The 27,237-nt window shown below is 41.5% G+C and overlaps 1 protein-coding gene across 1 annotated transcript in view; it reads left to right on the top strand.

Annotated features, from left to right (window-relative positions):
* VCAN (versican) overlaps positions 1-27,237 on the top strand; it is a 153,515-nt gene that overhangs the window by 11,386 nt on the left and 114,892 nt on the right. Inside the window, exons 2-3 of the mRNA XM_006263825.4 lie at positions 2,115-2,193; positions 11,392-11,769. Coding sequence (XP_006263887.3) covers positions 2,121-2,193; positions 11,392-11,769 — 451 coding nt within the window. The 5' untranslated portion in view covers positions 2,115-2,120. The remainder of the gene's footprint in view (positions 1-2,114; positions 2,194-11,391; positions 11,770-27,237) is intronic.

Raw genomic sequence — 27,237 nt, 5'->3', positions numbered from 1 at the left:
ATGCAGCACACCTCTCTGATCTTAACTTTTCCATGCCCTCTTTGAACAGGTGGTGTTCCTAAAAGAACTAGCCTGAGCAGTCAGTATGCTTGGGAGGGCCCAAGGCTGGGAGTTGTCCTAGATACAAATGTTCCTTGAACCCGCCTCCTCTCAGCCCACTCTTATAGTCACTGACTATAGCCTGACTCCTAATATTCCATGGAAATTGCACAATAATGAGGAATCATTTCTCTTACATACCAGTTGAAACTGTGCATCAGCACCCTGATTTAAAACTTAGTCTCTGACAAAATACCATGAGGTAGAGGATCAATTAATAAATAATCAAGCTGGTTTTGTTTTTTCCAAGTAAAGCTACATAGATCAGTGATCTCCCTAGCGACTGATTTAAATCAAGCATTGCTATTAAGGCTCCTAAGATAAAGCTTACTGGATGAAAAGGATAAGAATTAACGCAGAGGTCACAATTCCCATTTGGGATGTAACCACTAGAATGTGTGAATTCCATGACATTTAAAATTGCAGAATAAATGTCATCATATTGTTCTCCAGCCCAGTTGAATCAGTCATGCAGGGATGGGGTGTGTATAGCAGCATGCAGGCTGCTCCATGGGGAAGCAGCTGGTCTTCTCTTCTACACACCCTGGGCATAGGTTGCACAATGCGTTTCCCACTGCAACCAGCTACTTAGCCTGTCAAAGACTGGGATTTTAAAACTTCTGGCCTGTGGGCCCATTTGGGTTTTAACTGTGAATCATCATGTTCAAACCCACCACTTTATATGTATATGCTTGATTTATGATGTTTTGTATTTACTCTGAACTGGTTGCACATTATGGACTATATCTAGACCAGTGATTTGCAACTTGGGGCAATACCTAGAAATGGTAGAAACAGCAGAAAATATCGCCATTAGAGTGAGTACATCTCCAAAAGTTGTCTGAGGGTGACTACACCAATCCAACCAGGTGTCAATAGAGAAAATGAAGACTTCTTGTTGCATTAGTTAATATTTTAACTCAAGTGATGACTTTTTAAATACTTAAGCATAAATTGTTCTAAAGTAGATTTATGCCTAAGAAATCTCTGCTCCAGTTCCCTCAAGGCAGTTAAACTGTATTCTGTTTTGGGCAGGAAGTGGATGCCAATTTTGGCTGCTGGTCTAAATACAGCTCGTGTAGTATATCCCAAGAATGTCATCAGAAAACTGAGGGATTCATAGTAACAACTTTTCAACAAGAGTGTCTCTCAGGTCTTTGCTGTTGCTGAAGACTACTGCTCATGATTGCCAGACATAGTATATGAATAACTATAAGTAATAGATGAATATTTATAAAGTGATTATAGTATCTGACACTTATTGAAATTACTCTCCCCTCACTTAGACATTTTTTATCTTGGTTTTTCATGTTATTTACACAGTCAACACATTTAACTGGGATTCAGCATGAAAATTATATTCTGCTGTTGTGGGAATACTGTAGATTTTGGAGAACTTTTCAGTCTGTAATGAACTGGAGTATTTGGCTTAAAAAAGGAGAAGGACAGCATATGTGAAGGGGGCTGAATTGCCCAAATCAGACTTTGGAAACAGAAACCTAAAAACTTCTCCCAAACTTTAAAATATTGGGGCCACATTGTCATTTCAAATAAAATTTCCTTCTGTAATGTTATCACAAAAGAAATGTTGCAAACAGATAATCCTGAAACAAGCTGTATGTAGCAAAATGATGCAAAGATATTCACTCACCTTCAGAATTCACAAGCAGTTTGTGATGCAAAATAGACTTTGTTCTTAAATGGTAGGCTTTTTTAATGATGTGGTTACCAAACCTACTTAGGATTGAATGTGGACTGGAGACCTCTTTCACAAACAACACGAACAGCCATTGAATGATAATGACTTTTTTGTTACAAATGCATTGGACTAGATTAAAGACTTATTGCTGAAAGGATTCATACCTTAGAATTAATCCTTTTCTGTAATGAATAGCTTACTACAGTAGATCATCATTTGTGAAACTAATGACAAGTATTGCTGTACTGAACTACAGCTCTTCATAAGGACACACTCAGATAATTTTGATTGACTCATTTTTTTCTTTTTTTTGTAGGTCAAGATGTTGTTATTAAATATAAAAAGTATCTTATGGATGTGCTCTATTCCATTAGTAACATATACACTGCAAAAAGGTAAGTCTGAAATGCATGGAGACAGTCATCAAAACTATTTTTAGTGATTATGCAACATGGTCTAATGAAGCAGACCTGGATTCTAATATTGTCTCTACCACTGCTCTACTGAATGACCTTGCGCAAGTGACTTATGGCCCTCTCCAAACTTTGACTGTAGGTAGATCTCTGGGGTAGGACTGTCTGTCACAAGTGACCCTTGCTCTCTTCTGAGGTTTCCAGGTGTTGTAGTATGCAGAATAAAGATGTAAAGTGTCATAGGATTATGTACATCCAGAGTAAACTACTTTTTTCTTTAAACATCTAATACTACAGTTAAGATTCTCTTGATCACAAACACGGGGAACCCCAGCAGATTTAATTAAGAGAACAGAGGATAGCTTTTCACATCAGTTTTCAGGATCTTCCCTAACTGCTTACATTATCTTGGAAAACTCTTGCAAATAAAAATGCTAATTTTCTTTGCCAGCTTGTCCAATGGCACTTACAGAACCAACCAAAGATTTTTCTAGAGAAAAGGAGAGGCTGTGATACTTAAATGGGCTTACCTATTAGGAAAAGAGTGAAATATATTTTTCCCTGGAGTAGGAGGGGAACACCATTATTTCCTTCTTAAAACCTCTCTTATTCTTTCCATCCTTCATTAAACACACAGCAGGCCAGAGAGATTAGAGTTGTCCTCAGGGACAATAGACTCAAAGCCTGGGTGACAGGGTCAGGAGCAGACAACTGAGCTTCTATTTTTTCATTCCTAGAAAGCTGGGACTGATTTTGGTTATTAAGTGGCAACCTTATTTTTAGTTTTACATAGTACTTTAGCTGAAAGTGCTGCATACCAAGATGGTATTATATCCTGGTTTCAATGTATATGCTTTATCCTTTAAATGCAAAATAATCCAGTGGTGAATTTCAAAGATCTTATTCCGTCAGCTGTAACATTGCCTAAGAGTGGAGATATTTTTTGCAAGTTATTGTAAAATTAAGAACTATTAAACACAACAGGCTCACTTCAAAAGTGATGCAAATGCTGTGATAATTCATACATCACTAAGAGGCTATAATTAACATTACAGGAAATGGAAGGAGTGAGGTTTTATCAGAAAAGCAAACAGCAGTAGGAAGATTGCATAATAAGATGAAGTCTGAACTTTGTCGTACCCACAGATTTCTTTTCTGACACTTCCCATTTCTATTTCATACTCTGTAGACTCTAGTCACCTAAACACTGATACTGATGTATAACACAATAAGTTTGGCTCAAGGAGTCAGTATCGTATTTAAAGTACAGAAACAAATTAGTGATGAGCATCTAATTAAGTGGTTTTAATAGTAATACAGGCAGCATATGAAAGAGGATAGAAAAAGCTTTCTGTCCTTAGCCATACAATTTGAACACTTTGCCTTTTATTATGAATAGCTTCATCCATAGTTTTATCACAGCAATTCAATGAGAGATTCAGAAGATGGACATTATCAAAAGGACAACAGTCATGGAAAAGAAATTTCAAATAAATCTAAACAGGGCCGTCCCTGGGTTGGGGGTGTGAATTGAGGTGACAGTCCCAGGCCCTGCTCCTTGCCGCCGCCATCGGAGGTTTCTGTGTTACCGTCACCACCCCAATCCCCACCGCTGACTCTGGCTTCTGCAGGTGGTCACTCCCACCTCGCCGCCGCTGCCGGCTTCTGAGGGTGGTCACCACCCTCATCCCCTGGCCCTGCACAGGCTGATATGCCTCGGGCCCTACACACCCCTAGGGACAGCTCTGGATTTAAAGTTGATGAGATTGGTTTGTATCTAGATTAGTCATTTTTCAAGATACAAGAAGTATCAGGAATATAACCCATGTAATATGATACCATGTTTGCCAGCAAACTTTGCAGACCTATTCTGACCTCTTTACTTTTAAAAAACTCTTTCCATGTACCTGGCAGAGCTGGACAGGAAATGGTTTTCCTAGTCCATGAGAATTTGGGGGACATATAACATTTTTGCTTTCCTTATTAAAACAAAAAGTTGAAAGCTTGAAAACTTGAATTCCATGAGGTCAAAACATACTTATATAAGTTCATATATATATATTTAATTGACATTTTAAATTATCTTCACTTTTTTTACTATAATCTGACTTAAATTTCAAATTGAAAAGTCTGAAAATTTAAATACAAAGCAGATGTTATTCTTTTGAAGTGTAGAAATAGGACTATTTGGACAATTTCAAAATCTTTTCCCCAAATGGGAAATTTGTAAAAACTGAAGCTTTGTTGCAAGTAGTTCTGGGTTTGAGGAATTATTTTCTGAGGAAAAAAAGTGTTTTTGATGAAAAATTTGCAACCAGCCTGAGTATCTGGGAAGCAACCTCATTGTCACCTTAGTGTTACCCTCTAAGGCAGTGAGTCTCAGCCAGGGGTACAATGGCTTCCTGGGGTGCCTCGAGATACTTTCAAGAGTGTTGCATGGTACTACAAAATGTTTGCACGTTTAGGTGTGTAAACATGTTTCACAAGATAAACCAAGATATTTCAAATAGGATACAATAGCGTTAAAACCATTTTGCCCTTTTGTGGATTTCTGAGTTCTTTGCAACAAAAAAATTGCTTGATTATTTTTCTGCACTCAAAAAATTATTGAAATTAAGTGCTGGCATTTTCTGCGGGGTGTCTCAAGGCTAAAAATGTTGAGAACCACTGTTCTAAAGGTATGTCTATACTGTGTCCTTGCTGCTGGAGAGAGTGCATGTGCCTGAGTACAATCTGTCTATTTGCCACACATGCCTTTGAGAGTGTCCCTCCATGGGGAAGCTCTCCAAATCTGAGCTTCTGGTGTGTTTAGTCCAGTTGTGTGGTCTTTGGTATTGCTGCATTCTTGTTTTCTAATAGTCTCTCAAACAGCTCAAGTTAAACTTTTGCAGCAGTCTGAGTTCTTACTGTGGTTTATTTAATGCAGTGCCATGGCAACTTCACCCCAGCCCTATGGAAGTCCTCAAAGATTTTACTTGCATATTTATATAGATTTTTATTTTTTGAAAGTCATAGAATCTGATTTTCTTATGAGAATCATAAGAATCAAGCCTTTTTTGTAACAGCAAGTTGTAGATATGCATCATTTTATACAGTCCCCACTGATTACTTTTTTAGTCTGCCTTAAATTTCTCTTTTATCCCTTATCCCCGTATGTGGTCATGTTCATAGGTAGGTTGTACATTAGCAAGGGGAGCTCTTTAAGCCTTATGTAGCAACAAAAACAGGTGTTTTTAAATGAAAGCAAATTATTAAGATCTTTGGATGTTTTAAGAATCTCTAACTTCCCATAAGGTATATTTGGCAGGAGAACGCCAAGAAGTACCAGATAAGGCTCTGGGGTCATAGGAGTGCCCTGTCACAGGATCTGTGCTGTTTGCTCTTGTACACATGGGGGAACTAATGACAAAAGTTAACGAACAAAGTTTACTTTCATTGCAAGCCTGGCATTTACTCACTTTGAACTAGCTGTTGCTGGGGTATTGCAGGTTACAAGTTGAAGCCAGTGACTGTGATAAACGTTGGAGTTTACCTTACTTGCTTTAAACTATCATTTGTCATGTCAAAAGTCAATGTGCTTTCAAGGTAATAGAAGCTGGAAAAGAGCAGAAAGTCCCTTCAGTAGCCACTTGAGAAGTTTCTAAGATTAATAAATAATAAACATCTATCTGCATATGTGTATATAATATAGATATATTTATACATATATATCACACACATCATGTGTGCACAGATGCATGCATCTATGTGTAGGTGTGGTATATTCAGTTCTGCAGATGGAATTTACATTTGCCTGGTTTTCTATGATTTACTGGCAGAGTATGAGAAGTAATTGATCCTTTCATACTCTATGCCTGGTTTACATCCTCCTTCTCTTTACTGTACTAGCTCAGACCACAAACCATCTGTTACGAACACAGAAGGTTTTTTGTTGGGATTCAATTTATTACCTCCATTGTCAAAGTGCCATACAAGTTCTTGCAAGTAGTCCTGATTTTTTTTAAATTTCATTTTAACAATCTAGACATGTTATATTCTTAAGTGCTGAATTCCCTTCTTAAAAGATTTAAAGCTAATGAACAGAGTCCTCTCAGGCTCATTAAAAAAAAATCAGATTAATAAAGCATATGACTTCATACATGTTTGTTATGGCTGTTGATTGACTGCACTGTATAGAATATATGCAGTTAGGCTGTTGAGAAAAGAATTTAATTATTCTCCCCCCTGTAAACCTGGCTTCAAATAAATAGAATCTTTTATTCTCTGAGAATACATTTTTGTCTGATTACTCAGTAAAAGTGTTTCTGTTTGCTTACAGCTTTATTATATAGCAAGATTATTCTTTTAACAATGTCTTCTCATGTAGAAAATTCCTTCACTTTGGATGGAGGCCGCTTTGTCCCATCCCAATGGCGTTATGTTTATTGTCAGTCCAATATAACAATGCAGTGTTAAAGTTAATCACTCTTCATGTAAATGTGTAGTGATTCAAAACTGTTGCAACTGTAACAATTGTCTGAGACTATATAGAGAAAGGAATTTTGTTCTCAGGCAGGAAATAAATAGTTTGTGTCCAGCTTCAAAGGAAAAAGATTAAGCCATACTTCACTGATAAGAGGCTGACTTTACAACCTCAACTTGTAGACTAGGAACACCTGAGGCAATGCCCACCAAAAAAAAACAAAAATGCTGGCTGGAATTCTGTTGAACAGACAAAGGAAAACAGCTTTATTCCAGGTAGGAGCCTACAAAAAGGAAATTCTGTTGGAGAGCTCCAGGAGACAGGGTTGCAGAATTTATAGCCTTAGTGAGCTCCTTGCCTTTAACTACATCCCTTTAATTATGCAGCCCAGAAACTCTTATAACTGTCTAGCAGCATGGTACTAGTTCCCTGACTAGTAGGACATTACAACAGTTTCTAGACAAAACTGTTCTGCAACTATTAAAAACTCGCACCAAAATCTGCTCTGCCCCTCCTAAGGAATTATATATATATATAATATAAAATAAGGGAACTCCAACAAATCCACAAAATAGAGGTCAAACTGTGACTTTTCCTATGACATGATCCTGCTCATCAGTTTGCATAAACAGATGGAGGAAGAATTTCACAGGCAGCTTGTCAGGGAGAAAAACAAACTGGCATTCATTTATATGGAGGACAGCTATTACATTATGGGCAGATTGTGCTACTGAGACGGTGGTTACTGAGACCCACATTAAAACATCAAGGGGAGCACTTGGGTATAATCCTACCTCCAGTGCCATGATAGATGGAAGGATTCCATTAATGGTTTGGATTATGCAGCCTCCTACCCACTGTGTTGCCCAAGTGACTGGGAGCTGCATGCCTTGCAAGGGCTGCACACCATGTGGGATGCACCAGGGTGAATGATAGGCCCCTGTGCTGCTCTCCACGTGGACTCCCCTGCCACTGCTTTGTGCACCCATGTGCACACCCTCACTAGCCGCTGCACTTCATGTTTGTCCCAGACCCACCCTCTGCTCCCCACACTGCATTTCCCTGTTAACCCCCTCCCTCCCCACGAAGGAGTAATAACAGCTGAACAGAATCCTGGGGGCCACAACTAAATCCCTCCACTTGTGGGCTGCCAGTTGGACAGTCCTGGTCCATCTGAGAACACTAATGAGGATCACAACCATTGATTGGTTGTTAGCCCCTTCCTAACTTTAGCTGGGGTAATGTGCAACCTTGGGACACCAAGGAGGAGCAGTGCCTCCAATCTCCCAAACACGGGGACTATGATACAATGTGCACAGAGACATAATGTGGCCACAAAATTTCTTGTGCCTCATAATATTAATTGAGGCCACTATCATTGGGCTGTGTTGTGCTCCTTTGGGCCTGATCTCACAGTCCTAGCCCAAGAGAATCTCACGTTGACTTCCCTGGGAGGTTTGTCAGGATGTGATTCTTTGTGGCTAGGTGACTTAGACTTAGCTACTATGTGTTTTTTTTTCTATTGGCAATGTTTCCTCTGTGAGCAAATTGCGTTGAAGAGTTATTTCTGTCATCTAGCAGAGGAAAAAATACTTATATTTCTCACCAGATATTCAAGTGGTTTCAGGATCATGTTTTTTTTCATCACATAGATGAGGATGTTAATATTTTTCATCTTACCAAGAGGATGTACAGTTAGGCAAAAGGACTGGAGAAGGAGATGTCTGGGCTCACTAGCCCCTCCTATTGGTCAGCTCTAGGCTATTTGTTGACCTAGGAAAACTGGCAGATATCTGCCTTTTCAGCATGTGGTCAAATACAGTTGCAGAACTTTTCTTGACCTACTTGCTCTACTCCAGGGGTTTTCAACCTTTTTTTACTAAGTGTACCCCCAGCGGCCCCCTTCTTAATAAGTGTCCCACGGGGGGGTGGCAAGCAGCTGGACAGCAAGAGGGGGATAGGGGCTGGCGAGCAGCGGCAGCACAGTACCTGTGCAACCCTCAGAAGGGTGCCACTGCTCTCACCCTGCCATGGCCCTGCTCCTGTAAGGCAGCAATGCGCCGTCCCTGCCCACCCCCGCGTACTCCTGGGACCTTTCCAAGTACCCCCAGGGTTACGTGTACCTCCGGTTGACAACTCCTGCTCTACTGTGTTAGGACCTCCTGTTTTCCCCATGTTTTGCTGGCTCTACCCACCCTAAGGAATGATCTGCAAAGTGGCATGCATAGTATCTTGGGAAGATACATAACTTTCTGTGCTTTCAGCTACAGAGAAAATGCTGAAGAAGCAAAAAGGCAGTAAGGGTTAAAAAGAGGACAAATGACTGCTTTCTGCATTGGACAATAAATCATACTTGGACTGTCACAGGAAATAAAGTTTTTAGACTAGAGCAGGAGCATCACTTAACCCGGGTTTCTTTGCCAAACTTTTTTTTTCCTTTCAAAGGGAAAAGTAGTTTTATTTATTTATTTTTTAACCCCATTTTATTTAATAACAGTTATGTTGATTAGCCTGCAAGTCAGAACAGAGCACTCTGATTATAAAAGTCTTTGAGATACTTACTTTGTGACATAGATAGAGTACATTTGTGGCTACATAGTCTCCTTCCATTCTAAAATGTTGCCCTAGAGTAGGATAGATTTAGCCTGTAGATCATGCTGACATGTTTGTTGCCAAGAGATTTCAGCTGGTTGAATGTGTGGATACCATTTTTAAAGAGAGGAAATCTCCTCAGGGTTCAGTGTAATATTGCAAATTACTGTAACCAGAACAAAGTAGCTCTGAAGTTTACTGAAATTCTGGCAGGCAGGTAGAAGAAACATAATGAGGTAATTATTCTTTTAAATAGTCTCTACAATGAAGATACACATTTTTAAGGCAACAAGACATCAAAATAAATTTTACATATTTTGAGACTGAATCTAGTCTCACATCTATATAGTCTGATAGCAGCTCCACTGAAACTGGTAGGCCAGATTCTTCATTCTGTTGCATCATTTTTGCTTTACTAGAGCTCGGTGCAGTTTCACTAACACTAAGCCGGGGCAATGGAATGGAGAGTCAGAGCTAGAACTGTTCACCTAGTGTAAAATTGCAAATTAGGATCATGCCCTTTTAATTTCTATGCTTTGATTGCTATCATCGGAGAAATATTTATTTTCCTACTCAGGCTGAATAGCACCTTATTCACCAAATGTCTTTCTAAATTTCAGTCAGATTATTTGTGGCGGAAGTTATTACTCAGCATGAGCAGGGACATGTGAATCTAATTCTTATTAATTATCCTTTTCCATCAACTAGTCACCTTAAGATTTCCCTACCTTTCTAGTCATCACATCTGAACTGACTTTGTCTTTCTATCTTTAGAAACAGGTTCGTAGGCATTAATTTCTGAAGGTCACTTGTTTATTTTTTAATTTATGATGTAGAGTTGAATCTTAATCATCATACATGGTGCCTGTCTATAAAGCCAAGACCTTTCCATACCAGGGTGAGCATGATATCAAAGCCTAGACCAATAGATACTTAACCATTAACACTTGCCTGTCTTCCTTTTAAAACTGTCCAAAATATAAGCATGCAGAACGTATTTGACAGTTGATATATATGGAGCTAGATAATTTCCATGGTTGGTAGTTATTTTTTCTTGCTTCATTCTGCTAGTGGTCAATTTTGCAGGTATTATTTTTATAAACTCTGAGAACCATAGTGGATTTAATGATCATCATCTCAGACAAAAAGCTAGAGTGCAGGCCACTGGAAGCAGAAAGAAATGTTTTCTTGTGTGTGTGCCTAATGTTATTGAACCATGCTTAATAACTTAATGAGGATTAAGAGCTGGTGTGTAATGGTAGTGAACAGAAATCTTTTCTCCAGACACACACTATAGGCAGGTTGGATGAACAGTAGCCAACTTTCCCCTAAGGATATAGTTGAGTGAAAGCATTTCACTGTAAAGTGTTTGCAGCTGGAGATGTCATAAAACTATGATAAAAGTCCTATAATCACAAGTCTTGAGCCAAGTAAGGACCTTCTGTGTTCTTTATTTCGCCCTTTGCTGTAACATCCTAAATATTTTAGCTCTGAAATATGTTAAGGCCGGAGGTTAGCAAGGAAATAATAATAAAGAAGAATGAACAGTTGGAGAAACTCACTGGAAAGAATAATTTATATATATATAATATGGTAAAATAAATTAACCACTGATTTAAGAATGAGAGTGTTCTTAAGAGTTGCAATGGTTACAAGGCCATTGGATATCATTCCTTTTTTGACTGTTTTATACCTGTATAAAAATACAGGCTAGCTTTTATATGGCACTTTTAACCTGCAGATCCTGAAATACTTTACAAAGGAAATTAGGAATATTATGATCAATTTGCAGATATGGAAACAAGGCACAAAGAGATGAAGTCATTTGCCCAGGTGGGTTTGGATAGAAGCAAGAATATAATTTGTCTTCTGAGGTCTCTGTAGGCCAGTTAAATCTGGTCTTCCGAGTACCACTCCAGGGCCCTGGCCACTAAGTCACATTGCCTTTGAGTTTATTACATTGGTTCCGGTGAAGTTAGGCCTGATACCAACTCAGGGACATGAGAATCAGGTCCCCTATGTGCTTTAAGCCTTAAATAACAATATCATTTATTGAATTTTTATTTTATTGGCTTGCAAATAACTAACATGTTTTTTCCTGTTTTTTTCCCCGTTTCTTCTTCTAGCTAAAGTGGACAAAAAAATCCATGTACAAGGATCCTTATCTCGAAGAGCAATCCTACCTTGCCTCTTTTCAACTTTGCCCACTTTGTCTCCCGGCTTCCACAATACAAATGAATTTCTTCGAATCAAATGGTCAAAGATTGAGCTGGATAGGAGTGGAAAAGACCCTAAAGACATCACTGTCTTGGTGACCCAAAATGGGAACATCAAAATAGGACGAAATTACAAAGACAGAGTGTCTGTTCCAACCTACCCAGAGGGCACTGGTAATGCTTCATTAACTATTGATAAACTACGTGCAAGTGATGCAGGTGTGTACCGTTGTGAGGTCATGTATGGAGTTGAAGACACACAAAACACCTTCTCATTGGCTGTTGATGGTAAGGTTTCATTTATTGAATTTGCAGTTAGCAGTGATCCAAGTTAATCTGGAAAGAACCATTACTAGAAAGTCAGAGGGGACTGAATGGGGTTAATATCTTTGATCCTGGGAAGGATCTGCTCCTAGCTACCTGCCTGCCACTTTTTCTTTCTATTTTACTTTCGTTCACCTTTTTCTCCCCAAGGTCAGGTACAGACATTACACTTGTACTGATATAAGTAATCAGAAACCAGTCTACACCCATAACAGAACAGAAGTTTGGCACACAAAACCAGTCTATACACATAACAGAACAGAAATTCAGCACACAGACTGGTTTAAAAGATTTGCCTTACCTCTCTCCCTCCCACCAAATGGCAAATGTGCATTCTGTTTGCTACCAATCTAAGCTATGCCACTTACAGAAAACTGTGTCACTTAGATCAATTCCGCCTTGGGATTTTTAAATGTCTGTACCTAGCCCAATAGTTTCAGCAGTTTGTATTCTTCTACCTTCCTCTTCTTGCCTTTTGAGTTTTCCCTTTATACCTGGGAAAATCTCCCTCCCATGTTCACTAAATAATTTGCCTCACCAGCTTTACAATTTGCCTCATCAGTTTTATATCTCTCCTTAGGCCGTGTTGCTTCTTCAGAACTTCTAAAAAATAATCTCTGTAGGATTCCTGCACCACTTATCTTACCCTATGACATTCAGTAAACCAGGGGTTTTCAGCCATTTTGGAGCAGTGTACCCCCTGCGGTTGGATGCAGAGCAGGGGTGGGGGTTGGTGCACGGCTGAATGCAGAGTGGCAGCAGTCACCACATGCAAGCTTCCCCTGCTCCCCGTGTCCGGCCAGGTGGGTGGCACCTGTGCGGCAGCACAGGATGGTGCATGGCAGTACTCTGTCCCCACCTGTCCGCACGGACCCCCCAGGGCTTTCTCAAGTACCTCACAGGGTACACATACCCCTGGTTGATAACCCCTGCAGTAAACTATGTATGAGCTGTCATTGGTTTTACAGGATTGTAAGCACAACAAACAGGAATGGTGTCTTTTTAAATGCTTGTGCAGGAGAACATTGTTGAGAACAATGAGATTAGGAGACTAGTGGGGAGACTAGTGGGGGAGACACTGAGGGCCCAGAAGGTATATGAGATGGGAGTCCACGAGGGATGGTCGTACCTTAAGGGGGCAATTCTCCAGGCCCAAAGGATAACAGTCCCTGAGAGAAGCAAGGGGGGTAAGAGTGCTCAGAAACCCCCTTGGCTCAGCAAGGGCATTCAGGAATGCCTGAGGACTAAAATGGGGGCGTACAACCAGTGGAAGGGAGGAGCTATCACCAAGGAGGAGTACTCCTCCTCGGCCTGGGAGTGTAGGAGGGCTATTAGGAAGGCCAAGGTGGAGATGGAACTCAGGCTAGCGTCCAGGATTAAGGACAACAAAAAGTCCTTTTTCAAGTACTTTGGGAGCAAGAAGAGGGCACCAGGCAATGTAGGGGCTCTGCAAGATGCAAACGGTAATCTTGTGGCCACGCCAGACAAGAAAGCTGATATTTTTAACAGTTTCTTTGCCTGTTTTCCTGAACAGGGACCGGGATATCCCACCTACCAGAGGTAGATACAATCTTGGGGATAGCTCTGTCAGGCCTTCAGTCAGTGCAGATGTAGTTAGGGATCTTCTGGAAGGGCTAGACATTTTTAAATCTGCAGGTCCAGATGCTCTCCACCCAAGGGTGTTGAGGGAGCTGGCAGGGGTCATCACGGAGCCCTTGGCCCAGCTGTATGAGCATTCGTGGTCATCTGGCCAGGTGCTGGGGGATTGGAAACTGGCTAATGTGGCCTGAGCCTGCACTTTTCTAGGCTGAAGAGTCCCATGGCTCTCAGCCTCTTATCATAAAGTCTGTTTATCTGACCTCTGATCATGTGTGTGGCTCTTCTCTGGACTCTCTCAAGCTTCTCCACATCCTTTTTGAATTGTGGAGCTCAAAACTGGATGCGGTACTCCAGCTGTGGCCTCACCAAGGCTCAGTACAATGGGAGAGTGATGTCCCAGGATTTGCTTGAGAAGCATCTATGGATACAAGCCAGCGTTTTGCTTGCTTTACTAGCCGCAGCATCACATTGAAGGCTTATGTTCATCTTGTGGTCAATCATAACCCCCAAGTCCCTTTCATCTGTAGTACTAACCAGCGTAGCACTGCCGAGCCTATAAGCATGCTGCAGGTTTTTCCTCCCAAGGTGGAGAACCTTGCATTTTTCAGTGTTGAACACCATCAGGTTCTCATCCACCCATTTAATGAGCTTGTCAAGATCTGCGTGGATTACCTTCCTGTCGTCAGGTGTGGATGCTTTACCCCAGAGTTTGGTGTCATCGGCAAACTTGGATAGTCTGCTTCTGACACCAATGTCCACATCATTGGTGAAGATGTTAAACAGTATAAGCCCTAGGACAGAGCCTTGAGGGACCCCACTGGTGATCGTGCAACAAGATGATTGGCTTCCGTCAACCACCACCCTCTGGGTCCTACTGCGGAGCCAATTCCCCAGCCAACGGATCATGGTGAGGTTGAGGCTGCAGTTAGTCAGTTTTGCCAAGAGGTGATCATGGGATATCAGACTGAAGGCTTTATTTAAAGACAAGATATACGACATCAATCTCTTCCCCCTTGTCCAGGTGATAGGTCACCTGGCCGTAAAAGGAAATGAGATTGGTCAAGCAAGACCTACCCACAACAAACCTATGCTGGGTATCCCTCAGGATATTGCCGTCTGCTAGCCTTTTAAGGACGGCCTCTTTGATAATCTTTTCCAAGACCTTGCCCAGGATAGAGGTCAGGCTGATGGGCCTGTAGTTTGCCGGATCCACTTTCCTCCCTTTCTTGAAGATAGGCACTGCATTTGTCAGGCACTTCACCAGAGCACCAGGAGTTCGCAAAGATCCATGCCAGGGGCTGAGCTATGATGCTTTCCAGCTCCTTGAGTACTCTTGGGTGTAAACCATCAGGGCCGGCTGACTTGAAGGTGTCCAGCCTCTCAAGGTGTTCCTTCATGAGGTCAGCTTCGATGGAGGCAAGGAATCTCCCTCACCCGGAGCTCCCTGACCCACAGTGGGCAGGGGCGTCCCATGGGACTGGTTAAAAACTGACGCAAAGTACCCATCTAGCAAGTTTGCTTTTTCATGGGCATCGGTTGTCAGCTGTCCCATCTGGTTTAGCAGAGGTCCAAAGTTGCCCTTGCTTTTCCTCTGACTCCTCACATATCTAAAAAAGGACTTTTTATTGTCTTTGATATTTGTAGCTAGCTGGAGTTCCATAGCAGCCTTGGCTTTCCCGGTTTGCTCGCTGCAGTTCTGGACCAGAGCAGAGTATTTCTCTTTAGCGGTGGTTCCAGTCCTCCATCCTTTGTAAGTCTTCCTTTTAAGATGCAGAAGGTCTGCCAGTTCCCTGGAGAGCCAAGGGGGCTGCTGTGCCCTTTTGCTGACCTGCCTCTGACATGGGATGGACTTTGCTTGAGCATCCAGGATTGCTCCCTTAAGGAGCAACCACTTGTCCTGAACTCCCCTCCCCTTTGGGTTGTGGCCCTTTAGGGCCTCACTGACAAGCCTCCTTAGCTTGTCAAAGTCAGCTTTCCTGAAGTCGAGGACTTCTGTATTACTGACTGACTTGCCAACTTCACGGCAGATGGTGACGGTGATCAGCTCATGGTCAGTGTCACCCAGCTTCCCTTGATTGTTAGGTCACTGATTTGGTTGTCCCCGGTTGCCATTACGAGGTCGAGCAGCGCTTTACCTCTTGTCGGCCCGTAGACTTCCTGCTTCAGATAGAGTTCATCCACACACGAGAGAAAGCTTTGCGACCACTCAGATTTGGTTGAGCGCTCCTCCCGTGAGATGTCTGGGTAGTTAAAGTCTCCCATGACAACCATGCACCGGGAGCGTGCACCTCAGCCAATTCCCTGGCAAACTCCTGGTAGCAGACAGATTATAATAAGAAAGAGATATCCTATCACAGGAACACAATAGGACATGCTATACTGTCATCTGATGTGCTAAACCTAGTGCAGTCTAAGCCAGGAACCAGCATCTTTCAGGGTCTTCCAATAAAATGTGTAGTGACAGCTATATGGCTATGTCAGGCACAAAGGAAGTACCTCTTGCAAAACCACGGTGTGGGACGTGGTTGAAAATTCCACAGACATTAACTCAAATGATCAAATCCAAACCAATCTTTGGTATCTTTTACTAGAAATCATATCATGGGCTACGATTTTTCATAAGCTCTGTTAATACTGTGTACAGTGTTCTTCAAAATGTCTAATATATCATTTTGGCATATCTTGGTATTATTTAATCAAACATCTGATGTATCGCCTTATTTGCAGAATTTAGGGAGTCAGTGTCTATACAGCTCTATTGGTACTTTACTTTCACATGCCAAAGGAAAAGAAATAATGGTTTGAGCATTATTGTTCAGAAAATAATATATATGCTATTTCATTCTGTTTTCAAAGTGCTGTCTTAACTGCATATGTATATCCAGATGCAGTAGAAATTTGATGTAATAAAACACATTGATGACTTAGTATATGACTACACCATCAAAGGACCTTGCCTGGGAGTACTGCATCAAAGCATGGCAGACTTGCTCAATATGCTACACCCTGATACCAATGTAATGTAGTCTCTAAGTACTACCCTAAGGTAGCTATATTGATTTAATAGATTTTATAGACATTAGGGCTGGAAGGGACCTCGTAAGATCAATGGGTCCAGCCCCTTGCCCAAGGGGCAGGAAGTCAGCTAGGGTCAAAGGATCCCAGCAAGATAAATGTCCAAATATTTTTTGATAGTGTCCAGAGTAGGTGCTTGCACCACCTCTGGGGGGGAGTTTGTTCCAGGCCTTGGGGGCTCAGACAGTATAGAAATGTTTCCCTATTTCCAGCCTAAAACAGTCTTGCGGGAGTTTGTGACTATTGGAACTTGTCATCCCCTGGGGTGCTCCGGTGAACAGGTGTTTCCCCAGATCCTGATGCACACCCCTTATGTACATATAGGCTGCCACAAAGTCACCCCTGGGACTGCGTTTTTCCGGGCTGAAGAGTCCCATGACTCTCAGCCTCTCCTCATAAGGCCTGTTCTCTTGCTCTCTGATCATGCGCATGACTCTCCTCTGGACTCTTTCAAGCTTCTCCACATCCTTCCTAAATTGTGGAGCCCAGCATCCACAGTTGCATCAGTTTGGGGTGGAACATAACACAAAGCACACATGGCATGTTTCCCTGTTGTACTCCTTGATGTACACCTTTAATAGTGTACATATGTCCATCAGACTAACTTTCAATCCTATAGATCAGGGGATTTCAACCTTTCCGGGTCTGCATGCCCCCGGCAGCCGGTCAAGAACGCAGGAGGCCCCTGACAGCCAGACAGGGAGCCAGGGGGGTGGTGGCAGCACCCACTACCGAGTTTCCCCATGAGGCCATCCTAAGTACCCCCCGGAGTACATGTACCCCCGATTGAAAACCCCTGAGATGGATAATAAGTTTTTCTGCAAAAACCCAAATTATATCAACTTAGATCTGTTCCAAAACAAAATTTTACAATTCCCCTCCCCACAGTTTTCCTCCTATTCCCCCACAAAATTTGAAATTAACTGAAGAGTCAAAATTGACCAACTGTTGGCCAGCTGCAGAACAGTAGAGGGAGCCAACATTGTTAAATGGTCATTTGTACAGGTGGCTATTAAATTTGCCTAATCAACAAACAGATGCTATTTACAGTTCCTTGTGAAGAGTGAATCTGTATTATTGTTGCTTCTCTCAAAATTTGGTCCTGAGAATGTTTCTGAGAATATTTATTTATTCTTCATACCTGTGCTTTTATTTGAGAAAGGTGGTCCCATCCCTCCTAATGCAATTTGTCTTACTTTGGCTGCAAACCAAATGTTTTCTATCTGTGCTTTTACATGTCTTTTATTACTTTAGTATCTGCACACATTCTCTTTTCATCTTAAAAAGTGATAACTCCAAAGCCTACAAGTACCATACTACTAAGCCCTGGGTTCTTAGAATATTTTACAAGCTAAGTACAAGTGAGATCATTAGTTTGGTGGGATCCTTTAGAGTATTAGCTATACTAAGAATATTCCCAATGTTTTGCATGCCAGTGAAGCTGAATCTCTTAGAAACACAGGAACTTTTTTGTAAAATTCTGTATGTTTAGGCAAAGCATTAGGGAATGCTTACTAGTAATTAAAATGTCACCCTTTCTACTCAGTAAAGATCTAATACCCTTAAAATGGTGGATGAGGGGATATGTAGTTTATAAGGCACTTTGGAATCTTTCTGGGGGAAAGATATTGTATATAAATGTTCAAAGTTTCTATCTTTATTATTTATTATTACTCTTTAAATGTTAAGTGTGTTTAGTACTGAATAACATACCAGATATATCTAATAAAATTTAATACACTTCTCAGAAATGGCTGAACATATGATTCCAGATTTACCTGGTGTTAATCAGCATTGTTCTGTTGAAATCAATGGAAATCTCTGGTGTACTAATTCAGGATCTGGCTCTCTACTCCAGGCATTTGCTGTTGTCCTGTTAATTTGAATGGATGTTCCCTAGGAAGATGATTTCAGAACACATTTATATTCCCACACCAGCAAGGGTAGTTAAGCAAACTCAAACAGCTGTACTGTTTGGTTTTCACTTGAAACCATAAAAATTAGGCACACAGAAACTGAGTAGGGTCTACTGAGTTAGCTTGTATAAAAAAGAGAAAGATATTTATATTTGAATGGCTATTTCTAACCTTTCATGAAGATTTAATGGCTATATAAAGACCATTGAACCCAGTGTTCATCAAATGAACACATTTTGCCAGTGGTGAAACGTGTGTGGAAAGAGAGGTAATTTGAAAGAAAGGAGAGCGAGCTCTCTGCAGAATATCCACTTGTCCCAAGTCAGTAGATACAAAACTGGAACACCCACAACTTGTCACTGAAAGTAAACTACAAAACCTTTAGGGCCTGATTTTTTCAAAACCTCAAAACCTAAGGATGCCTGGAAAAAAATGCCAGTAATTGCATGTCTGATTTGTATGTGCAGTTGCCACAAATACACATGCAAATTTGATATTTGTGTACAAATGGTCAGTTAGTGTTTAACCAACTATTTTTATACATACATAGTCATTTGCACAAGCTTCATGGCAACTCCATGTGACCTTGTTTTTTTAAGTTAAGAGAATCAGGCTTCTATGTTATTAAACAACAATATAACATAAGCCTTGCAAATAAAATGGGAAGTATACAGAACCAGTGTTTTTAACCACTAAGGCGCATCCAGACATGCAGGGGCGTGTGCTTGCAGCGGCACACTTGCCGCAGTGCACACCCCTGCATGTGTGCTTCATTGTGGGACAAATTGTCCCGCAAAAGTCAAACTTCCCTTGCCCATCTCCTCCAGGCTCTTCAACCAGGAGAGCTGGAGGTTGGGGCCAGTTGGCCCCAGCAGTCTTACCTGGTAGCTTGGAGCAGCAGGGGCACAGGTTCAGTAGCACAGAAGCCTGGATGGCAAGCAGAGCATTGCCTGGACAGCCCAGCCTCTGTGTGTGCTGGCACACCATTGCTTTTTGCTCCATTTTTTTAATTTTTTTTTTTTGCTACTGGGAAATCCTGGTAGCAAATTTTGGCCCCAATCTACAAATTTGCAGTGTGGGGCACATTTGAACATTTGTGGTGCCAAAAAGAGGTTTGTGGTGCCACAAACTGCATATGCCTGCATGTAGGGACATGGCCTAAGAGCCTATTCTCATCAACGTCAATATCCAGAGTTCTTTTGATTTCAGCAGTGGCAGCACTGAGCTCTAAATTGTCATGTAAATATTTATTTGAGGTATGGACAGAAGATAGCATCTTTGAATCTGTAGTTATAAACATATTCAGTTGTTTCCTTATTTATATTTCTCACAAATAAAGAACATACCATAGTAAACCAGCATTCACATTTTTTTGGAGGGGGAGGGAATTTGGATAGGCTTTTTACAATCCTGTGCTCATTTCTTTATTGGCTTACATGTACAATCTACCGTTATGATTTAACAGTATAACAATAGCTTGTAATAATACCATTCACTTAAGATGTGGTCCAGTGGCCAATTAAGTCAGTAGAAAGTTCCCAAATATTTAGGTATCAGACTTTTACTTAGTACATTTTAGCAGGGAAATCCCAATGATCTTTACACATATCAGTCAAATTCACCTGACAAGGCTTCTGTGAGGAAGATATTATGACTTTCATATTAGATCTCTGGAAACTGAGGCACAGAGAAGTGAAATGATTTACTTGCAGGCTGAGGAAGTGTTAAGAATATAACCCAAATTTACTACCTACTATTTGCATGCCTTAACCACAAAACTGTCTGTCTTTGGGGCAAGGGAATGAGCAAATGGAAAAAAATGACTCAGGCAAAGTTTTAAAAGTCAAGAAACCTGAACTTAGTGGGAGCAAGTGAACAGCAGATTTTGCAAGTGACTTAAACAGCATGAAGGAGGAACAATCTTTGTGTCTGCTATTTGGGCATTTGTTTATTTGGGGTCTGTAGTTATTGAGGTTGGTATGTGGGGAGGATTGTACTGTGCTGGTACAGGTGTGTGGGTGTGCAACCATGGCAATGGTAACAGCAAGGGAGGAAACCTGAAATTATGGCAGACATGAAGATGACTAGGTGCAGAAATTTGGGCTGCACATTAGCCAAGAGTGGCTCCCGATGGAAGCAATATATGCTAGAAGTGTTGCCTCATAGGACTAACGGATAGGAAAATGTAACAGCCATGGTAGAGTTTCATTTAGTTTTTAAGAATATGATGAAGTAAAGGAGAGAGCAGGTTCTACATACAACAAAGAATTTGCAATCACCTGCTTAACAAAAGGATCTAGCAGCAGACCCCTTAGATGAGAAGGAAAGACCTATAAGATTGGAGAACTGTGTTTTAGAGATCAAGACATGCAAGGCTCAATTGAGAATTGCCAAAAGTGAAGATGAGGTAGATTGTAAAGAATATCATAATAAATATTAAAAGCTTGCTCAGGTATTTTATTATAAAGGCAAGAAAAGAAGTTAAGCTATTGTAGAAGGCATTGGTGATACCTTGGCTGGAATACTGTGCACAGTTCTGGTCTATAATGTTCAAGAAAAATGAACTGAAATTGGAACAGGAACAGAGAAGTGCTACTAGATGACCACAGGTATGGAATGCCCATCTTATGAGAGGAAATAAGAAGAGCTTGGCCTGTTTAGTGTAGCAAAATGAAGTCTGAGATTGGATATAAGGGATATAATTGCTGTTGATATCAAGAGACTGAACTTGATGACCCAGAAGGTCCCTTTCCTAGGTGTATAATTCCTGGTGTATAATTCCATTGTGTGGATCTCCTCTTTTGTTTGCAATTGTGTAGATTATTTTTATTTCTGTTCATGTTGGCAAACCACAATTATATCAGCTTCTTACTTGTGGAAGTCTTATTATCAAAGTATTTATGCATATTCCCTATCTCATTGTATTAAATGTTTTGTCCTCTATGAAAACAGTTAAACACGTTCCACATTTCCTTTATTTCTTCATCTATATTTTTCCACTTTCCTCACTTTGATGTCAATCCTTGGACTGACCTTCTCACTTGCCTTAAATTTTTGCCAGTTCTTGCAATATTAATATAGGTCCTGCATTATTTTCTTTTGATTTGTTTTGGACTTTTTCCCTTAAAGTCGATCCTGGAGTTATGAGAATATTAATTATTATTAATCACAGTACTAATACTAATATCTCTAATGCTAATTTTGTTGGCAGTCTTATGTCTGGGTGGTCTTGACTCATAAATTTTGAATGCTGATAGTGGACAACGTTATTGTTCTCTTTCCTAATCATTTGACTGCCCTGGCAGTTGACAATTCCAGTCATCCTAGGGTCTCTTATCCCTGAGGAGATATTGTTTCCTCTTCTCAACAGTTGCCACTAGCTAAGCTGTTCCTGCTTCTTCTTCCTAGCTGTTTTTGCAGCTTCCAGGATCTCATTTGCAATGAAAGATCTGTATATCAGTAGAAACAGCTGGATACATGGCAGAAAGCCATGATCCTGTAAACAGACAACACTCTGCAAATCATCACTGAATGATCTGCAGGCCACCAGTGGATCACTGAACACTAAATTTTAGAACCTCTAATCTAGTGAAGTAAGTCCTAACCCAGGAATCAGGAAGCCTGCTTTTTGTCCTCAGCCATTATCAGTAATCAGTAGGCAACTGGCCATAACTTAACCTCTCTTGGCCTCTGTGTACCATTTATAAAACCATGGATAAGAAAGATCTTCAGTAATAGGTTTTGTATCTATGGACAAAAAGGGGCTACAGAAGTGCAAAGGAACATTATTATTCCTTCCTGAATATAGTAGCACATCTAATTAAATGGCCCTTCTTGCCCAGGGATTGGGTTTTAAAATATAACAGTGCAGCCAAGCATAATAGAAAAGAAAAAAGAAAAAAAAGTTCAGCTGATTTTTGGATAACCCTGCCTAGTGACTTCAGCAGATTTCAGGGATTCAGGGTAGCAGGTGAAATTCCTGCAGATGTTATGTTCTATGTTAGAGGAGCACCGATATATTGGTCCATATCGGATCAGCACCAATAAAAGGAAAATTTACATTATTGGCAATCAGCTTTTTTGGACTGATAATGTAACTGATAAATGCCATGTGCATGCACACAGTCACAGCATGCATGCAGCTAGAAACGCAGCCTGGCAACTAGGAGAGCAGCATCTGGCCAGTAAGACTGTTGGGGGAAGGAGCATGGGGAAGGCAGATCGAGGCCCCCACAGTGAGGGAGGAAGTGGGGTAGGGACAGGTGTTGCCCAGCCAGGGCAGGACATGGGGCAGAGCCATGGGCGGCTTGTCCAAGAGGTATAGTGGGGTAGGGAGAGAGAGAGCAGTTCCCTGCCACTGCATGCACCCCAGAGAAGGCATGGAGGGGGCATGTGCCCCCTAGATTTGTGCACGGGACAAGGATGGGCTGCCTACTCTGGGCTCAGGACCAGAGGCTGTGCTGGCCTCTTCCTGGCAGGGGGCTGGGCTGGGGCTGCTCTCAGGGCAGGAAGGGGCAGCACTGGGAGGGGGAATTACAGGGTGGGATGCAGCCACCCCAGAAGCTGCTGTAGCCCCCCACTTGTAGTCCCTGCTCCCAGCACTGCTGCTGCCTGCCCCATCCCCACCCTCCCCGAGTGCAGCCCTGGCCCAGCCCCCCTCACCCCTGCAGCCAGGAAAAGGCTAGTGCAGCCACTGGACCCGAGCCCACAGCGGGCAGCCCACCCTCGGCCTGTGCACAGATCTGAGGAGCATATGCCCCCCATGCCTTCCCCGTGGCGTGCACAGTGGGAGAGAGCCGTGCCCCCACCCCACTTCCCTGCATCTCCCAGACGAGCCACCTGTGGCTCCATCCCATGTCCCACCCCAGCCTGGCTGGGCAGGACCTGCCTGTGCCCGTGCCCAAGCCCCACTCCCTCCCTCACCATGGGGGCTTCAATCTGCCCCCCACCCGCCCATGCCCCTTTCCCCCTAACAGACTTACCAGCTGGACGCTGTTCTCCAAGCTGCTGGGCTGCATATTGGCAGTCAGATTGGTATTGGCTGACATGGCTGGTTAATAATCGGCCATCAGTATCATCCAAGAAAAATCTTTACTGGTGCACCTCTACCTTTTGTATCTTGTCAATTCATACCTTTTTGCCCACACTTTTCTCCCTGGCTGGTGTGGAGGATGGGCTGTTTCTATGGCTCTTGTTCCATTCTAGGTAAAAGGCAAGAAAGCTGGTATAGAAAATAATGGAAATAAAATACAAACCTAGCAGGAAGCAGTAGCAGTGGAAGTAGCAAGGTAGATATAAATGTGAAAAAAACATAAAATTGTAATTCACATTTTACTTGTTATGCAATCTCTCCTTTGTTTTAGGCATTATAATGATAATACACGGGAGTCACTTCAAATGTGGGAGTCATACCACTTGATTGTGCTCTAAGCTCCAGAGGTTTTATGTTGGCAGCCTAATTGATTTATTTCCTCCTAAACCAGAGGTCTCACTGATTACCCTTCAAGAACAGTATTTGTAAAGAGACTATTTAATTTAACTGTTTAAAATTGCCCATCTTACCATTGGAAATTAACCTCCCAGGCTCTCCTGCTAAATTAATTTAACAGGCTGCTCCACTTCTCCACTGTTGCCCACAGTTTTTAGTGTTTGCTTACCTTTCTAAATGGATCTCTGATTCCATCTATACTATCTCTGCTAGGAGTAAAGAGGCACAAGGGAAAACTTCTTAAAGGAGGAATGCAATTAGTGGGTTAAAATGACTAAAGGTTTATGCTTACTGTAGCTCAGGTGGGAAATAAAAGGTCCCCTGAGCCATGATTTATGTTTTCAATTCTGGGACAGGCAAAATGGCCTCTAGCATACTGTTTAAGAGCTTTTTTAAGTTTCAGCAGCTGGTGGTGGGGTCAGGAGCATCCCACCTGGGTAAGCCAAGGATAGGGTGGTGCCAGAGTGTGCAGTGTTCCTGCACACTTTTATGCAGAGGATTGGGGGAACTATCGATTTTGAGCTGGCTTTATGTCTCTGAGCATTCTCTGAGATGACAACAGTCCCTGGAGGCTGTGATTGCCCCTACCTCAGCATCCCAAAGCTGTGGGAAGAATGGCCACAGAAGTGACCCTGAGAATTCAGGGCCAAATTCTGCTTTGTGCAGGTAAGCAAAATGGGGATTGATGCAAGATTCCTTCAGTGGTGTTCCCTGTGGGATGCAGAGGAGCATAGCAGTTGACATATTCCCTTGGCAGTCTGGGGAAGTTTCTGAGGCATTTTGCCCAAGTAATAATGTTAATTGTGTTCTTGCTTACACAGTACAGCACTGCACTCATCTGTCTAAGCTGCCAAAGACCTTGTGTGGGTGCAGCGTGTGACCAAAACTCAAAAAGAGAGACACAAATGGATTATTTATGTAAAAATCTAAAATGCAGTGGGATTTTTTCTTTCATACAGCAACTCTTTCTATAAGCTCTATTTCATGATTATTTATTTGTGATGTAGATCACTGTCAACAATCCCTGCCTATTTTCAGAACCAAAATTTGTGTGGAACATAGTTAACTTTGGGACTCAAATGGAGCATATTTGAGAAGTAGGTCTACCCTGTATATATGGGCCTGTACCTATCAGAGTTAAGCTCTTTGATTGCTGCATGGCAATTCCAGCTTTGCAAACCTTTTCCTTGGTTTTAGCATGGTTTATAATTTGGGCTTTAATATTGATAAAATTATCAAAATAACAGTCCCTGATGGATAACAACTCCCTGATTCTACTAGTTCCTGTTATTAAAAACCCAACCAATTAAATCCTTTCCTGTGTCAAACTTGCCAAATCCAAGGTATAACAGACCATAAGAACCTGCAAATTCCAGGTGAAACCTGGTGAAAGTTTGCTTTAATCAACTGACCATAATAATCCAAGAACTATTTTAGTAGAGTCCTTCTTTTGTAACATCAGTGGATTTTGCAGCATAACATTCTGCCAAGTAACAAAGCTATGCTGCAACCCAGATGTGTGGAACCATAATTTTTTTTCTCCTTCTATCATGCTGTGCATACAAAATAAAAATATACAGGTGATTGATTAAAAGTCATTCTTTTGCTCAACCAAAATTGAATTTTGGATGCAACAAAATGCTTTCCTGCAAGTGCTCTCACCCACAGGTACTGTTGTTTATACTCATTTGGTTTGCCAGATGCTCAGTGACAACATTGTACTGTTGTAGTCTGTTTTCCACTTGCTTTATTTGTTCCCAAGGCACAGCTCTTCTTTGGCTTTTTCTTTATAAAAACAAATAAGGCAAAGCAAAAAACTCTTTACAAATGTTTTAAAAATGCTAAAACTTGGACAATGGGTTTTGCCTCTTTCTCTACCTCCAACTGAAACAATGAAGGTCCTGAGCTTTAATCTCCTTAGCCCTAAGGGGGTCTTCTAATTATCGCTGACATTGCACCGGCTTACATGTACTGACATTCTCCTCTCCATTCAACTGTAGGCTCCTTTATGGCTATTGCCTCCTCACTGGAAATGGAAGAGCCTTAAATTTTAAGAATAGGTAAAGTTTACCTTCTGGATCAGAGTGAGGAGAACAAAGCATTCTCTAGGTTCCTTCCCAGGATTTACAAATGACCAAAGGCTTTCTCTCAACATTGCAAAAGCTGCTTTAAATTGGTAGTATTGTTAACACTTCAGTTCTGCCTTATTTAGATGTCACAAGGATAAGCAATTGAAAAAATAAGTGGTTACTACAGACATGGGAAAAGATCATAGGCAAGACAGCAAGTCATTGGAAATATACTTACACATTTACAGAAAAAAAATTATTTGAAGAAACAAGTTACACATAAAACGCCATCAGCACCCCAGGCACTTGCTGCCTTACCAGACTTGTGTGTGTGCTGAATCGAACAGCAGGAGCTCATCTGCTGAAATGGAATTGTGTTGTACTGAATCAGCAGTCCATCAGCAGTGTAGACTTCTACAGGTTAGGAATCTAAATTAGGACATAAATGAAAATTTTGTGAAGATTAAAAAAAATGAAAAAAGCAACAAACCTCACCACCAGATGAACGGCTTCAGATTCTTGTGAGATTACATGTTTTGAGACTGAGCTATAAACTCAGTACCAAATTGTTTATACAGTTAAAAACATGTACTATTAAACATGGCTTTATAAAATCTTTAGTGAATTGTATTGACAATAGAATGTACTGGTCCAGATTCTTAGCTGGTATCCACTGGCATGATTCCAGTGACTTCAATGGGACTGTGCTAATTTATACCAGCTGAGGACCTGCTTCATTACTGTCATCTATTCTCCTATTCATACCTTTTCATAGAAAAGCCTGTACAATGAGCAGTGGATATTTTCTCAAACTTCAGAATCTCAGTGGTAGGCTGCCTTAATCAATCTAAATCCCAAAGCCAGTTAGTTGCTACTTTATTTCTATTTATGGGTTTCCAGGTGGAGCTCTGTACTGGATCTCTGAACGCCATTCTGGAAGAGGAAAGCAGGCATGTTGGCCCTGTGGTTAGAGACTGAGATATACAAAACTAAAATGCTACTTGTGTTTGCACAACTCAGGGGACACAAATGATCAGTAAATCTTCCCTAATGGCTAGGTACAGATATTCAAAAAGCCCAAGCCTGAATTGATTCAGTCTTTGCAGGTTAGTCTAACCTGTGTAGACTGAACCAATTTACCACTGAATAGGCATTCACTTTTGATTCCAGAAATGCAGGCACATGCCTGCAGTGGCTTAGGCAAGAAGCCAGGGGATGCTAGAGTGAGCCCTTGGCTAGAGAGAAACTGAGCTGGGGGGCGGGGGGGGGGGGGCATGGCCAGGCC

The sequence above is a fragment of the Alligator mississippiensis genome, chromosome 3 (assembly GCF_030867095.1).
Source record: "Alligator mississippiensis isolate rAllMis1 chromosome 3, rAllMis1, whole genome shotgun sequence".
Classification (NCBI taxonomy): Eukaryota; Metazoa; Chordata; order Crocodylia; family Alligatoridae; genus Alligator; species Alligator mississippiensis.
Note: the sequence above shows the minus strand (reverse complement) of the source record. Positions and strands in the feature narration are given on the sequence as shown.